Raw genomic sequence first — 13,056 nt, 5'->3', positions numbered from 1 at the left:
AAAATACAAAGCTCATGTAACATTTCAATGGGCTAATTGTTTTTAGCTTAAGGTTCCATTTTTTTCCTTCGAGTAACTGTTGCTCTAGTGTTTAATGAGTAAAAAAGCAACAACCATAACTACAGACGCATGTTATAACATTAGTACATCAATCTTTTAGCTTTTGCTTTAGCCGAAGTTTCAGCGTTGTTGCGTTTCCTTTTCTTGCCTAGAAATAGCTTTACTTCCCATTGTGTCTGAAACATAATAATATAATAATAATTTATAATAACTACTAAAATTATTGTCACTCATTAAAGAAAAAAATATTTTACTTACTAAAGTACTAAGTTGTGGCAATCACTGTATACACGTGACTATTTTTTCTACGCACAGCAAAGGCGAACTGGAGTCTGGCCGGAGCGACGAGCGATACGTCCTCTCTCTAGAAAGCCTCAAGGCGGACTAATTTGAAACGATTTGCGCGTTGCGTTTTATAGTGGTATTTAAAATATTTATAGAAAAATAACAGAGCTAATTTTGTTGAATTTTTAAATTGTATGTTTTTAAGGAGATGTTCTTCTATTATAGTAATCCAATATTATATTCAATTAAGTAAGATATAGTGATAAAAAAAATTAATTTAAATGACCAACATTTCTGAAATTTTCGAATTCTTTGAATTTTTATTTCTCATGAATTAAACATAAAAAGATATTTTTTCTCAACTAACTTTTTTGTTCAGGATATTTTTAGTTAGATAAAAATAAAAAATTGTTATGTTCCTTAGTGGTTTAAGATATTTTGAGCTTCGAAATAGACGTTCGAAGCGCAAATTTGAAAAAACCTGTGTTCAGTAATCATTAAACAATTTACAAATACTCAATAAATCTAAAATTTTCTCTACTAACTTTTTAGACAACAAAATTTTCTATAATAATTTCTAATTCATATGTTTTTAAAATAATGTTTTGATGGATATTATCTCCTTCGAAAAGTGCTGTTTTTGAGACATACGGCGCGCGGACGCGTATACGCTCTTAAGCATATCTTGAATGGAAAATTAACCGTATTTTTCGGAAGGAAAGAAACTTGTACTTATTTATAATACTAATTAGCGTAGTGGTTCTTTGCGTGTTTTCAGTAAGTTACCAGTAACAACACAATCTATGTTTTAAGAAAAAAAAATATATGTTTAAATAAATAAAAAGGTTCAAACAACTAATAGTGGCAACCTTAACTCCCGGCCTACACGAACACTGATACGTTTAGCTCTTCCACTTACACCGTATCAATGTAAAATATCTCTTATATTACTTAGCTTAACGTCGAAAATTCTATAGCCAATGAATAGAGGACATCACTTAACAAGTGCGGAACTATAATATGCTTGAAAGTTCCAGTCAGGTTAAAATCGTGCTAAGAAAACTTACTATAATGTGTGTAGCGACAGTTAGTTTTGTAGTTTTCGACACTAGGCGGCGCGCAGACGCTATAAACTGTTAAAAAGATATATGATACAAAGTAGATTTACTTTTGGTAGGTCTCTCATATGTGAGGGTCCGTCTGGGTAGGTGTCACTGCAATGTCTATTCTTACCGCCAAGCAGAAGTGTTTAATCACTGTTGTATTACGGTTTGAAGGGTATTGTAGTCAGTGTACTCGTAACTTCTGGACATAATAAGACTTAATAATATGACTCATAATATGTCTCAAGATGGCAAACGCAGTGGAATACCAAACAAGATTTTGTAATTCAAGGTGTTGGATGGTGTTTCTTCTGTTTATGGTCGTATCACTTACCATCAGGCGAACGACAAGCTCGTCTCGTCATACAAAGCAATAAAAAAAAAGTAGCAGCAACGGGCTGTTAATATTTTACACTACAAAACTGACAGTCCCTAATTGCTAGTCTGGTCTAATTTAATTAAAGTAACTCTCAACTAAACCACTTTTTATGTTTAGTTTAATCTACCAACGATCAAGCTATTAAGTCTAATTTGAACGTAATAAAAAGAAATAAGTATTAAAGTACCATTATAATTAATTGGTTATTCTCAGCTAATGTAGACTATTATAGGTGGAAACCTTGCCGATAACGTCTAACGTAAAAGGACTTTCATCTTCGAAAGCGAAAACATAGGTCTGCTTTGAAGTAAGGCAATATTTTTACTGAAACATATAAGCGTATTTTCTTATCAAGTGTAGATTCTATATACATTTTTTAAATATCTGATAATGCAGGTCTTCGAAAATGGTCGACAATGTCCTACAAATTTCTTTTAGCTACAGCGGTTAAGGTAAGCCTTACAAATTAGTTCAAAAAATTCATCCGTATAGACTAACCCCCTTATTCATAGTCGTTATTTATCTAAGAACGGAGCATCGCTGTGGTAACAAGTCTGTTTCTCAGGTTTGTTTATCTGACAGCTTGCTGTTTGTTCAGCTTTGATTATCTGACAGCCAACTAGATTCAAGTTGTATTTCAATATTAGCCAATCACAACGGCCCTATGTCTACGCACTCCAAAGGCTGCCATGCCGTCAGCACTGAGAAACAGGCTTGTTATCACAGCAATGCTCCGTCCTTAGACAAAAGCCGTCTATGAATAAGGGGGTTATCTATTAACTAGCAATAGTTGGCTATGTAGCCTAATGATTAAAATTATTTTATATGTATAACACAATTGAAATCATTTTCGCCGTCCTCATAGACATATAAAATTTTCTGACGTCACACCAAAATTATGTAGACTTATGTAGTTGAACGTAAAGCTGTCCCATATTATTATGAAACATTACATCACATTCCTGCGATAAGTCCCGAGACCTCCCAGAGGACATTTTTTATCTTAAGAATATTTTATAAGACTTCGCCAACACTCGCAGTCAAATGGATTTTGAGATATACCTCGGAATGTTAAAGAGTATGTCTCATAAGATCTTGCGTTAACTTATGTGGGCTCTCATCACTACACATGGACGGTAAGAATAACGAACAAGAAAATTGTCATAATAATATTATAACCATAGCCTCGTGGATGCTGAATTGTTGGAATTTATTACATAATGATTTAAGCAGCTTTGTACTATTCTTGCTGAACATCTACAACAATCCAAACGAAATAGAACCCTGTACTAGTCTACATTCAGAGCCGTGTTCTGAAAATTCTTCGATATTTATTTTTATTTATTTCTTGTATCACGAATGTGACATTTGTTTAATATATGTATCTGTTTTTAAATCGATTAATTGAATATTTTAAATTAAGGCGACAGGTTTTTGCAGTTGCATACGCCTTCGATATTAAGGAGAGATAGTCGAATGGCGGGTTTTAGTCAGTAGAATGGTTTATACCATAGAGTCCGGCAGAAATCCGTAGACAAATTACCCCGTGTTAAAGCAACAGGTTTCGATATTTTGGGGTCCTTATCAAATTAAAATTATTTAATTGTGGCCCATGTACCCTTAAGGTTTCATAGACCAGTCTTTGCAGATATCAGTCCATACCATCCGTGTGTATGTTCAAAACCGGCGGGCTCTAATCAAAATTCAAGCAGCTCCCTCAGCGCGAACTTTTTCGTTTTCTTCAAATGAAAAGCAGGTGTAGCGACCGGCTGCGCACTTTCTTTTGCATGTAAATGTTACTTTATTCTCTTCCCTACTGTTTAAACGTCTTTATTGAAATCTGCTACTTTAACATAAGCTTACAATACTGCACATTGTAACGGTTTTATGTACCCGGATTTGGAATTATTTTTGTAAATTTTCTATGTTTGTAGTGGGGAAAGGAAATTCCCTTGGATTTGACCTTCACATAGACGAGTTCATACGGATGAGGGTGGCCCAAAACCGGTCCCTGTGGCGCTCAATGGGGGAGGCCTGTGTCTAGCAGTGGACGGTTCCCGGCTGAAATGATGATGATGATGATGATAGACGAGTTAAAGGTTATTTTAGTAGCATAAATCACCAAGATGTATCTGTTGCCTGCCGCCTCGCCTGCATGAAAATCATTACCCGAAATCTCACAGTACAATTCCGTAATGGGCTAATATCCAAATCCACTCAGCAGTTTATACAAACGATGCTTCATTGTATATCAACATCGACATTTAATATAAGTTTTATAATCACAATTGCGACCATCGAATTCCCATAGTGTTATATAATTTCATACCCTTTCTAATACACATTCATAAATATTCCAAAGGGAAATTTTCTATCCACAATATGTTAGAAATAACATGCAAATGTAGATTTTGGCAGCGGTCGGCAAGGGCCCTTACATTAAAACATCGTTTGCTAAAAGGTCGGTCTAGAGGGAAATCAATATGCGACGTGGAAAAAATTTCATGATCATCGTACCCATTCGTAAGCTTACATGACCAGTGTAAAAAGTTTGTAGGATGTAGAAATGTCATCAAATACTCATATTTGAACCTCTCATAGGAACGCCTGTGTGTTTCCTTGAGTTTAGACTTATCGTTCCAGGATTATCAATTTATCTCTTTTTTCAGTTATATATGTATGGTTAGTCGAGGAACCTGTTTAAGGATGGTATTTGGTGTTAGATTCTCATCCCAATTTAGCACTTAGGTATTTTTATCTTCCTAAACGAGGTTACAAAGAAAAAGGATCATACTTAAAAGTCATAATCGACTTGTATCTAAATATAATAATTAACAAAACGTTATTAGCCCAGGGTCGGCATTTTCTACATAAATTAGCGTAGGTAGTCTTACCAATACTCTTAACCTGTTGATTCATTGCTAGGACTTTACGTACGGTAACTGCTGACTCCGGCACAAGATAGGTCTCAGCCACAATCAAGTATTGCCATAATGTTCTGGTAAAACAAGCAAATATCTGTATTCTGAACTGATTGGTATGCTAGCCAGTGAGCGAGGCAGAAAACTTTATTAGCGCCCGCCAGCTATCGCTCACCGAATCGCTAATTCGAAGAGCTAATGCTTATTCTGCGGGCGTTTTCTCAGAACAATCGAGTACATTTTATACACTGTAGATTTAGATAGAAAGAGTAGTTGCGGAGCTTTTGCCAGCTGTCTTCAGAAGAACACTTGTAGTTACTGGAGTCTCTATATTTATAAAACTTTAAGTGTATGAATTCATATTGTACTTTCACGTTCCGAAATATCATGTATTATTGCGCTGAATACTAAGAGATTGGATCTGCAATATCTTCAATTTCCAAAGTCATTTATAAAGAAAAGTCATCTATAACAAACACATGAAATTTAATAAATACAAAAATAACCTTAAACTAATTAACTTTTATAGTATCTAATCCCCTAACAACCAAGTCTGTACCACGCACAAAAAGGTTTGGATCAAAATATTACTTTCGTTTCACTTTGTATAACACGATTTGCTTTACCAACAGCAGCAGACGGGTAATCGTTTAAAAATACTGATCATTCAAAAGGCACCAAATATTATATAGTGTTCTCTTACATTTCTTATATATTTATATGTAATATACATATAAACTGATCATTTTTCTGCAACATAATATTTGAAATGTATAAAAACTTCTCCGGCGTAACATAAAGTAAGGCAGCTCTTTAGACGGAACAATTTAGACTGAACCTTACAAAATTTTTGATCCAAATCCCCAGCAGTCTTATATTAAGCTTCAGACACACTCTCAACCTCTATGACATGTCTGTGCCTCTTCTTTTTATGGATTCCTTCAAACTCATTCTGAATCTCTTGTAGGGTCCTGCCTTTCGTTTCTGGGACAAAGAAGAACACAAAAAGTGTACCAATCAGACAAGTTACTGAAAAATGCCATAGTGTCCAACCAGGCTTAATAAGGTCTTCTAGATTTTGGTATAACTTTGTCACTCCAAAAGCTAGGAACCAGTGCACTCCGGCAGTGATAGCTGTGGCTCTTCTGGTGACATTCGGAGGGAATATCTCTCTCAGCATCAACCAGGGTATAGGCCCAACTCCTGCAGCGTAAAAACTCACAAACAAGCATAAAGTAAGTAGAGGTATCCACGTATTATTGGTAGTCATATTAGAGGCTTTCATATGATAGTAAATCGCAAGCCCTCCTAAATTTAAAGCCATTACTGAGAACGATATCATTAAGAGTACTCGTCTTCTCACCACCTTTAACAGCATTGTTGAGAAATAAGTCGATGAGACCAGAGAGAATCCCAAAATTATCGCTGCGCTTGGAGGATAAAGGGATATCCCGAATTTTTCAAAGATCTTCCTCGCGTAAAAAAGTATAGGATATATTCCACTCATTTGCTGGAATATCATTAGTCCAAACGAGACAACTAATGCTTTCAGTGTTGCCGTTGTGCCGAAGAGTTCCTTGAAGGTAACTCTGTTCTTGGCTGAAAATCTTAAAAATTCTCTCAAAGCTTTGATTTCTCCATCGATATCATTGTCAATGCCTCTGTAATAGCGTAAAGCCGCTTTAGCTTCGTGAAATTTGCCCTGGGACATCAAATAAGCAGGCGACTCAGGAAGAAAGATAAACGCTACGAAGAATGCAATGGGTATGGTCGCACAGAGAACTGACAGCCATGATGTGTTTTCTACCAATCCTGTAAAACAATAAAATATTACTGTAGAAGATTAAGAAATTAACAATGGAAGAGGTTATTTAATCTAGGATCTTATTATGAAATAAGATTTAACAGTACAAAGAGAATTATCAGCCATGCTTAATGAAAAGAAAAACTGATTTAGTATTAGATTAGCCTCTAGATTGATATGATAATGTAATTCATTTACATTAAACGCTAGAGTCATCGTGCCACGTGTATAAAAATTATATGTTGATAGTGAAACTAACCAATAATATATCCAAATAACACTCCACAGCTAAAATGCACATGGTAAAAGTTAGCTAGTGTTTTGAGCTGTTGTTTTTCGGCTATGTCTTCAACGTAAGGTGGTATGGCGACGCTTAATGCTCCAACTGCTATTCCACTCACGAATCTTCCCACGTACAGTCCATACACGTTGGGGCTAGAAAAAATCATAACAAATGTCTCAAACTCAGATAACAAAATTAATGTCATACAACTTTTAACCAACTTCTCCCTCTTATTACTTCTGTAGTTATAAATAGATAAAAGATTGATAATAAAGGTTTTGATAGACATTATCAAGTCTCCTTAACACTTGTTCGAAATTACATCAACAAAAGGTCACTCAGAATGCTACTTAATAAACAATATTAGATATTTTAATTACCTCGAAGCGACTAATATCCATGATATCAAAAGCGGCAATGCCAGATAGAGCAAAGTCTTCTTTCTACCGAAGTATTCTGATATGAGTCCGGCGGGAACTGAACCCCACACCGCTCCCAGACAGAGGAGTGAAGCGGCCCACGAGGCTTCAGACTCTGTAAGCTGTAACGAAATGGAAGTGAGCATACTTGAAATCATTGTAAATATTCGAACGTATACTTTGTTTTATATTTACTGGTGTTATATTTTTTATTTTTGTCATAGTGTCACAAGCCTTACATTTTGTGACTTCAAATTCTATTGCTACTTCAGTATAACATCGATATGAAATATGAGACATGGCAAAAGTTACTCCTCCATTACAAAGGCCTAAATACCAGCAGGTGTATTTAAACTTTTATATTTAAAGGTATTCCACAACTAGACATCTTTAGCTTATCATGTTTTGACTAGCGACGGGTTTCCGCAGCCGTGGTTGTGTCGAGAGTCTTCCCACTGTCATTTCACTTGCGGTTTTAACATTTAAAGCCGTTTACTCCAATTAAACAATTGTTTAGTGAATTTTGTGTCTGCATTTACTTATTCCTTATCAGTTTGATATTCAAATTCAAATTAATAATTAGAAAGCAAATTTAAACCATATTTAGTCCCATTATTAATACTAAAAATAGGGGCGAAGGGTGAAGTTTTCGGAAAGGTAACCCGACATAACATATAGGTACGAATATTCACAAATGTGGACTGCGAATCGTTCTATGGATAATAAGAAAGGGAAGCCGAAAGGAATCGGGTTATATGGACCTTTCGTCACTACTAGACAAGAGTACTACTGTCATCATAATCCTATATTTTAGTCCACTGCTGGATACAGGCCTCCTCCAATACGCATCATTTCACTCGGTCTTCGACTAACAACTGCTAGCTTACTACTATATCAGGTATAAATACCATTCCCGGGAAACCCAGGAGTGAATCCTTAGATAAAAACAGATTTTGGTTGCTACCTTAAATACATATAAAATAATATAGCCTCATCTTAAACCCTAATGTGTTAGAGAAATAATAATTAAACCAAAAATTTGGTACTTTAAGATTTATTTTTAAATCAAATTTCGACTTACCGAAATCTTATTCTGCACTATATTATGCACCACGGCGGCTGGAGTCGTCATCTCGGAAGATACATCTGGTCTAACCGTGTGTGTCTGTCGAATGTTAATCGATATTATTATTTTATCTTCGTTTCATAGAACCATCATCAACATCACCTAACATAATGTCTAGTTCATGGCCTCCCCCAAAATATTCCAAATCGACTAGTTAGAACATGCATACTTAAAGTAAAATATTACTTAATTAAATGCTACACCCAAAATGCAAGGTTTTTAGTAAAACAGTAACATAATTAAGGTAAAAAGTCAATGATTATTTGAGTTGCTTCAAAACTAAATATAATTTAATTAGACCACCATTTGAACTTAAACTGTATCAAAATCATAAATCTTAAGTTTAAAGCCTTAAATTCCAGTTTTACGCGGTTTAATTTCGATTAACCCAGTTTGACGCAAGCGAACCTAAATCTAGGTATATTGTCTAGGGCAGCTCTTAATTATGTAATCCTTACACAGCCTTCCTTAGTACTTAAGAAGATTATTTAAATACGTAAGGCTAATATAATTAGGCCTTTATTAAAACAGATGGCAATATTATTTTGAGGCCGCTCTAAAGTTTGTAGTTCATTTAGTAATAGGACTCAGTACAAGACAACCCAACCTTTTTAACTGCCAAAAAATGATACAATACTCAGTGGCGATCTACTTCAGCGAGCTCTATTGTATGTTTTTGAGTTATTCATACTTTGCAGAAATGAAGAACATCATTTTTATCTAGTAAACTAGTAACCTAAGACCTCAAAAATATAAGTTTTCTTTATATTTTACAAATGCTCATTATCTAAATATTTATGTAAATCAGCCAAGCACCTAGCCACCTACTACAAATGCTGACACTTAAATCGAAATCTTACTTCTTAAACTACTCAAAATATAACTGAAAAGTATTGGTAAACATTCGAATTGAAGCAGATATCTTATTATTCAAGCGATAAGAATTCACAAAACATTTCTAATCCCAAAATGTGCGGGCGTGTTGTTTATCATAACCAGTACGAAATTAACGGATATTACAAAATTCGCACTGAACCACTCAAATAATAAAAGTTCTTTAATACTGTAATGGCGGCTCGCATGTCCAACCATAATTTCATTCCCGCCCGAACTAATAAACCGGGCGAATAAAGAATACCACCTGAATATTCCAAACATGATAATAGTAATAAGAATCAATAAGGCGTATAGTTAAAATGGTTTAAATTCACAATATCACGAGACAAGGCCCACCGCATGCGGTGAGCTGTCACTCGTTCGGTAAACTTCGGGAAACTTCGGCGAAGTTCGTGTATGAATTTCGTATAGTTTTGAAACCTAGTTTTTCAACTAAGTTTCGCTACAGTTTCGCTAAGTGCGTCGGCAGACAGTTACTCGACATAGTCAATGACTTTTAATGATTCTAATCACTTTTTGTATCGCTGTTAGGATCTACAGTCTGCTTACTCAAGCAATATCGAAAATCCAACAATAGTAATAAAAGCTTTCTATTCAAATAAAAGCTTTTTGAAGCATTATTATTTAGATGTAAGTAACAAGACAACCGAGACCAGCATTAAGACATTATATAAGACTGATTTAAAAAAAATATTTTTCTTAATCATACAAAATTACTAGTTCTTATACATCTTTGCTATTCTATTTAATTTAAAAAGAAATCTAGCGCCACTTTACAATTAAAAGTTTATGAAATTAAAAATATATTTAAAATTTATATCGCCGCCAATTAAGTATAATTTCGTTTGACATTCCCTCTAGATTTTTAAGTCGGGAAAGTTTTGCACTTTGAGGACAAACTTTTTTATAACTTAAATTAAGTATGTTGATGGGGTTTCAAACGAATTAATTTGTTTGGAATCTGTTTTAAAATTCGATTATACTTTAAAACGAAATACTTAGCATATAACTATAGTAAGTGGCAAAAACAGTTTTAATTATATTATTATAGAGGCATAACACAAAGTTAATATCCATTTATATACCAAAACTACATTGATATAGCTTTTGCCGACGGCATGAAACAATTTTCCTGGGATAAAAAGTAGCCTTTGTGATTTCCAGGGTCTCAAACTATGTCCATACCAAATTTCATCAAAATCCCTTAGTAGTTTTTCAGCTTATCACGTACAGGACGACGCGGTGCTTAGTTTTATAATATTTAAGGAGGTCGGATAATTTTCAAAAACCGTATCTTAATGATAGAACTGTACAATATAAAAAAAATATTTTGATTTGTTACCATGTAAGCTATGAGTATAACTTATACATAATAAATCACGATCATATTTCGGACGGTATTTTAGGTCTCACCACCATCTTAACCCTTAAAAAATGTAGTGTAAAAATACCCCAAAACAGACCCTAAAAAAAGCCTTCAACGCCCTTAAAATGACTATTTTCTACCACTATCACGAAAAATTTCATCAAATGTGCTCTTCAGTCGTCCTCTAAGTGTCTCGCTCGCAGTTCATTGTTGGTCTTAATTAAAATGTATTTTATGAACACTTAAAACACCGCAACAGCCCACCGAGGTATAAATCTTTCCACTGTAGCGCCTTAAAGTTTGCTAGCAGTTCAAGTTTAAGTTTTGTATTAATTTAGTTTTTAGTCAATTGTAATAAAGTTTGCTTTACCTCGCCATATCCTGGTGCCAATAAGGGCAGAGCTGTTGAGGACCAGGCAACGCATACGCCAGCTGCCAGTGCTCCTAAGTTGACTAGAAAAAAAATAAACATTGAATAAATTGCTTTGGCTACGCAAAGGTTGTTTTTAATTGGTATCAAATGATAAGAAGGCCATTGTTTACCATTTTTTTGTGAACCCATAACATTGGACTGAATAAACAATAATTGTTCATCATAATTTCTGTCATGTCATTTTCTGAGAATATCTAATATCACTAGAAACAAAATAACTGGGTAATTTATACTACATCTCATTTTTAAATAAGCACACCAAATGTTTATAAATTATTATACATTAGTTTTTGCCAGCGGCTCCGCCCGCTTGAAAAAGTTTTTCCGGAATAAATATTTTCCCGAGATAAAAGTCATGTAACTTCCTATCAGTAAAAAGAATTTCAAAATCGGTTGAGTAGTTCCTGAGATTAGCGCGTTCAAACAAATAAGCAAACAAAATCTTCAGCTTTATAATATTAGTATAGGTATATCAATGTTTGTATAAAATGTACAATCGACGAGTGCCATCTTTATACCAGTCTTAAATCAGAAATGTAAACAAATGCCTACTTATCTACAGATAATGTATTTGACAATTCCGCAACTTGTTATATAATTCCGATTACTACTTGTTTTCTTTATACGAGCACAGCAAAGGCAGATTCGCCTACTGACCACGAAGACTGCAAAGTCTTCAGAACGTCGGAAGAAAATTACATTTTTTTTTATTGCTTTGACAGACTAGACGAACTTGTCGTTCGCCGGATGGTTAGCGATTTGACCACCCATTAACATCAGAAACACCACTCAACATCTTTAATTACAAAGTATTGTTTGGTATTCCACTGCGCTTGCCATTCTGAGACATGAGATGTTAAGTCTGATTATGTCCAGTAGTTACACTGGCTACAATGTCCTTGAAACCGGAACACAACAGTGACTACACACTGCTGTTTGGCGGCAGAAATAGACATTGTGGTGGTACCTACCTATTGCAGACTCTCACATATGAGAGACCTAACACCAGTAAACAAATTATAACTTAAAACCGCGATAAAATCCGCAAAATAGTTTTATTTACAATTATTTTTGACATACTTACAAACGACTTATTGTAATAGTCTATTCTCGAGATCTCGGATGAGAAATCTTTTATTGTAATCGTTCGAATCTTGTCTACAATTCTTACTATGCTAGAATCCTTACCTATCCCAGCTCCAATATACTGCGTGGTGATCCCCGAGGTATCCCGCTTGATGTCAGGAACCGTCGCCAACCGCTGCAGGATCTTCGGATGCGTATGACCATTCTTGTTGTCTGGTTCATGATCTACCGAGTGCGCTGCGTCCGCATCCACTGTTGATGTGCTTTGCTCGTCCACTAGAATATCAAATACAGTAAGTTATTTTGAAACATTTGCTAAAGTTGGGAGCTATTATTTGAGTAACAAATATGAATGATAATTTTAATAAAAAATTACAGATAGTAATTTCTTATGAAGAACAAATTTTGTATTATTAAATACGTAATATTATTTTGCTGGTAAGAATAAATCCAACCAACGTTGCTCCATCACCTACAAAAATTATTTGAAAACGAATGACGCTCATCTTGCAATAGTTCGTAAATAATTTTCTAAAAAGCTTAAAAGGCTACTTATATTATGTGATACATTAAATCGTTCAAAAGTACCGAACAAACTGTTCACGGAGCGTTCAAGTCGCCGCAAATTGGAACCGCCCTGTTCCGCCGGCCGGCGTCCCATCGACCCACAGACTTACAAACTAATAGACAAGTCTTTTAATAATAGATAACATTTTTATGCTATTCTTATACGTTTTCTGCGCATATTTCTTATGCGGAGTACATATTCAATGACACCTGATATGCCAAATAGAACCAGGAGATATCTGTGTAAATCCTTAAATTATAAATAATGTTTTATTTAAGTTAAACTGTAGTCACTTTGGCTGTGAAAATGCACCATAGTTAAATATT

General features: G+C 34.7%; 1 protein-coding gene across 1 annotated transcript; it reads right to left on the bottom strand.

The window, feature by feature from the left end:
- Window positions 1–5,356: 5,356 nt before the first annotated feature.
- Window positions 5,357–12,438, bottom strand: LOC115439720 (facilitated trehalose transporter Tret1; the record flags this gene model as incomplete). The annotated part of the gene is given in 6 exon segments (XM_030163681.2): window positions 5,357–6,560; window positions 6,812–6,987; window positions 7,216–7,376; window positions 8,336–8,419; window positions 11,014–11,096; window positions 12,265–12,438. Coding segments are annotated over 6 exon segments (1,613 nt in total), but the record flags the coding sequence as incomplete, so codon positions are not given.
- Window positions 12,439–13,056: the final 618 nt, after the last annotated feature.

This window comes from Manduca sexta, chromosome 18 (assembly GCF_014839805.1).
Source record: "Manduca sexta isolate Smith_Timp_Sample1 chromosome 18, JHU_Msex_v1.0, whole genome shotgun sequence".
NCBI classification, from domain to species: domain Eukaryota; kingdom Metazoa; phylum Arthropoda; class Insecta; order Lepidoptera; family Sphingidae; genus Manduca; species Manduca sexta.
This window is presented reverse-complemented; position numbering and strand designations above follow the sequence as displayed.